The 4860-nt window shown below is 33.8% G+C and overlaps 1 protein-coding gene across 1 annotated transcript; it reads left to right on the top strand.

Annotated features, from left to right (window-relative positions):
- Window positions 1-251: 251 nt before the first annotated feature.
- Window positions 252-953, top strand: LOC132058014 (uncharacterized). Its single transcript, XM_059450584.1, has one exon. It carries the CDS (start codon window positions 252-254, stop codon window positions 951-953), a length of 702 nt encoding a protein of 233 aa, XP_059306567.1.
- Window positions 954-4860: the final 3907 nt, after the last annotated feature.

Genomic DNA, 4860 nt, shown 5'->3' on the forward strand with positions numbered 1-4860 from the left:
TTGGCCGGAACTTTATATTTATACTGAAAAATAATTCAGTTAATTATATGTATAAATAATTTATCTAGAACTTAATGATGTATCTTTTACAATTCAAAACTCATAAGCTCAAAATTTTGAATCTGCCTATGCGTTCATGCATCCTAATTTAAGACAAGTTGCTCAGGTTAATTTGTCACGCTTCTCTCTCTATATATATAAGTGAGTACAAAGAAGCAAATGTCTTCTTCTTAGCAACATACAAAATTAAGATGGATTCTTATTCATATGTAGCTCTTTCTTCTTCTACCAATTCTTCTTCCTCTACTTCTATTCCATTTTCCACATATCCACAAAAAGAAGTAAAGAAAACCAAAACATTACCCTCATATCACTCTTCACTTCATGGAGTTCGAAGGCTCCCAGCAAAACCTATGACCAAACTACCGATTGCTCCAATGCCACCAACACCTCCTAAAATTTATAGAGTCGAACCTCTTAATTTCAAGGAAGCTGTCCAAATGCTCACCGCAGCTCCCGAGTTTCAATCTGTCTCCAATAATTCTCTCTCTAGTTTTGATTCTGGTTCTGGCTCTGGCTCTTTCTCTGGCTCTGGTTCTTTCAATTCGAGGCGTCTACAAGATGTTGCTCCTCCTCCACTTGATCTCTCACCGGTTTCATTACAAAGAAATAATGGAAACAATAATATTGTTGCACAATGGCGAGAATTGCTTTGTCCTTCTTCTACTTCATCAAACAACCAAGTTGAATCAATTAGCGCGGCCTACAATTACTCAACAAATGAAGCACAAGAAATATCACACGTAACGCCACAAATTCCATCAGAAAATTATTTTGGATCGTGCAGTCCGCTAGCTAATTTCCCTCTATCGCCTGCTTCTTTTGCATGGTGTTCGTCTATTGTTCTCAGCCCTAGCACGCTTACTTCACCAAGCGCGGTTCAAATCATTTGAGAGCTGAAACTTATTGTTTATTTCTATTATTACTAGTATTAATTATTTGGTGGATCAAGAATTTGAATTGGAATATCAAAATGGAGATATCACAATTCAAATACTTGATGAAGTTGTTTTTTTCTTTTTCGTTTTTCACCTTTACTTCCACTTACAACAGGGATCTTTAGTAGCTCAGTTGGTTGGCTAATAAAATTTTCACCTTATTGGTGAGGGTTCGAATCCCTACGTTATATCCCCTTCCCTTGCCCCCTACGTAATAAATACAACTTAAAAAAAAAAAAAAAAAAAACCTCCACTTACAAAATCAGATGCATGTATGTTAGATTTTTAAATTGTGGAGTACTGTCCAATTGTGCGTTGACATTCTACTGTTAATCGCTTTCTTATATAGTCAAGCTGGTATTAATCAAAGCAGAAAATTAAGCAAAAAGTGTCTTGTAAGCTCTATAATTACAAGTCTATATGTCATCTTACACTAATTAAATGAGATCCATAAGTAGTGTTAAATCTGCCTAAAGTCAGTTGTTCTGTGATTGTAAATTGATGAATGTCTTGTACTCGGTACAATCGGAATAAGTAATCGGCCTCTTAGCATTGTCAGTTAAAATTTGATAATTAATTATGGGTACAGGTTTTACAAGAATAACATGTCAAGTTTCAAATAATACTAAGACTAAAAAGAATTAGAAGAGTCACAGGCGTATCTAGCCTACAAGATGGGGGTTCAACTAAACCCTAAACTTTCGATGCGGAGCTTAAATTTATGTGTAAAAAATTACTAAAATTGTAATAAATAGTAGATATGAACCCCTAACTTTAAAAATATAATGGGTTCACTGCTAAAAATCTTAAGATTGAACCCATAAAATTTAAATTCTGGATCCGTCTCAGAGAAAAGTATGTAAGCTATTTATAAAAGATAAGAAAATTCCAATGTCACCTAAAAAAAAAAAAAAAAAAAAAAAAACTCACATGTTTGCCCTATAAAAAAAAAAAAATCAGGCTCGCATGAATAGTACTATAAGCTTTAAGATAAAATTGTTACTTTAATAATATTGGGCTTAAACTTTTGTTATTATATGAGAATTAATTTATACAAAATTTTCAAAAAGTTTCGAAGGATTGTCAAAACGTAGTAAAGGACAAATAGTACATTTGCATGTCTAACACGTGGAGAATTGAAAAGTCTTGTGAGCGGAGCAAAACGACATAGAACATAGTCGAAACATGACTTGAATACATCCTCCGGGGTGGTGTCCCATAATTAACCAGAGCTCCAAATATTATTCAATTTTTTGTCTCAGTAAAATTATTGACATACGTGTTAGTTGTCCAAAATATACAACAACAACATAAGGTAAGAGGGAGCTTACTATCTATGCAATGTCCTTTTATCAGCACGAAAAAAGATTCATCAACAAAAAATTCAACTAAGTGATACCATATTCAGGAGCTGAGAAGAGTTTTAGTTACGCCCAATAACTTTGAGAAAAATTCTATATATATTTTTAAAAAATTACTTAATATATGTAGACAATTATCTAAGATTCAATTTAACTGCTTTTATACAGAGCTTATAAACTCAAAACTCTAAACCGATCTCCCTTTTGCGTTAGTGCAAACCGATACAAAGAACAAAAGTAATGGAGTTTCTTAAATGAGAGGTTCAAGTTTTACCCCTATATATACTTATGGATATTTCTAGGATCTTCTGGAAAGTTCTGCTACTTCAATGGGTTGAAGGGTCTTGAGCCTAATAATGAAAGCTAAGTTTCTATTTTGACTGAAGATATTTGCTAGCATAAATGCTTGCACTTGTCTGAATTCTGTCATTATCTCTACCAATTATAATTACCTTATAATTATGTCACAAATATTGAGGATATGATAAATGGTCTGCCTAGTTTATTGAAAATTTTGAGACAAAGACACTCCAAGTTATAGAATGCCTCTCATTTAGGCGTCCAAATGTGAATATTTAAGCTGTGTGTAAAAAAATTAAAAGACGTACTCTATAATATAATTCGGAGGTAGTATTAAGTTAGCGGGTAATTTATGATTTTTTCATGAAATAGTGTGAATTAGAAGAAATTGTGGACATCAGTTCACGTGTGCCCATGTTTTGGTTTGTAAGCTTAGCTTGAAATTTCCGTAATAAAACGACAAGACCAGCCACCTAGGGATTGGATAAATATAATTGGTTCTTATATTTACCTCACTCCATTAGCACTATTTATAAGAAAAAAAGACCAAAATGATTAAACAGCAAAGAATTTAAGAGAAGTAGATAAACTTCTAAATGATTACGTGGGTGCTGTCGTGCTGACATATTTTCACACAAAACTATACTGAATGCATAACAAGATCTTTTGCTTACAAAAATCACTAAATTAAACTATATATTGCTCTTTGTTTGAATAATATAACTACTTATAATCGAGAGCTTGTTATGAAATTATGGATGTCCATTCCTCAAATATAATGCTCCTTCCACCATGTTAATGGTTCTCCCTTTTTCTTCCACCATGTTAATGGATCTTCCATTTACTTCCACCATTTCATATATTAAATACATATGTACCACTATAAATAGAGGACAAATTTTCATATGAAATACACTTTGTAACACATTTTGGAAGAATAGTAAAAATCTCTCCTCTTTTGTCATTCTATTTCTATGGTTTTCATCCATTAATATTGTGACTCTTTTAGCTTCATTTTATAACACGTTATCAGCACGAGACTCTGCCGTTCCAAGCAAGTACTTTAAAGCCTCGAAGGTATTGATTTTCTATTTTCTTTACTAATGGCAAATCTTACCAAACGTGAATTTGTAGCTTTAGATATATCCGGCAATACATATATGTCTTGGATTCTTGACGCCGAAATTCACCTTAATGCGATGGTCCTGCGTACACCATCAAAGATAAAAATGAGGCATCAAACCAAGACCGCAGGTGCCAAGGCAATGATATTCCTCCGACATCATCTCGACGAGGACTTGAAAATGGAATATCTCACTGCAAAGATCCTCTTTACTCGTGGAATAATTTAAAAGATAGATATGATCACCTGAAGATGGTCATACTTCCACAAGCACGTTTTGATTGGCTTCATTTAAGGCTACAAGATTTTAAATCTATTAAGGCATATAATTCCGCCATGTTTAAAATTATTTCTCAGTTGAAATTATGTGGTGAAAATATTACTGATCATGATATGCTGGAGAAAACATTCTCCACTTTTCCTGCCTCGAGTATGCTCTCACAGCAAAGAATACCGAGAAATGAAGTTCAAGAAATATTCGATCTAATCGCACATCTTCTAGTGGTCGAACAACATAATGAATTATTAATGAAAAATCATGAAAGCCGACCATTGCATCGCCCCATTCCTAAGTGAATGAGGCAAATTTTCGCCATTCTAGGCGTGGAAGAGATTGTGGCCCCAGTCGTGGTCATGGTGGTGGTCGAGGAAGAAATTTTAATCATGATTCTCGTTTTGCACCAAATAATAATCTTTCACCACCAGCAGTGTAAAAAGAAAGATGAAAAGCATAAAAAAAGGCAAAAGAAAATTCAGAAAATAAATGCTACCGATGTGGAGGAAAGGGGCACTGGTCACGTACCTGTCGTACGCCAAAGCACCTAGTTGATCTGTATCAAGCCTCTCTCAAAAAGGCAGAAAAAAATGCCGAAGCAAATTTTATTTCTGAAGATAATGTTGAGCCCATGCATCTCGATGTGGCAGATTTCTTTGAACTCCACGCGAAGGGAAAATAGATCACTTGATCGGTGATGGATCTGTGAAAACTTAAATATTTTATATGTGTCATTTGTATGTGGTTATGTTTCCATGTTTATGTAAATGAAGTGTGTGTAATGCTTTGTTTAATAATAATATA

This window comes from Lycium ferocissimum, chromosome 5 (genome assembly GCF_029784015.1).
Source record: "Lycium ferocissimum isolate CSIRO_LF1 chromosome 5, AGI_CSIRO_Lferr_CH_V1, whole genome shotgun sequence".
Taxonomy (NCBI): Eukaryota; Viridiplantae; Streptophyta; class Magnoliopsida; order Solanales; family Solanaceae; genus Lycium; species Lycium ferocissimum.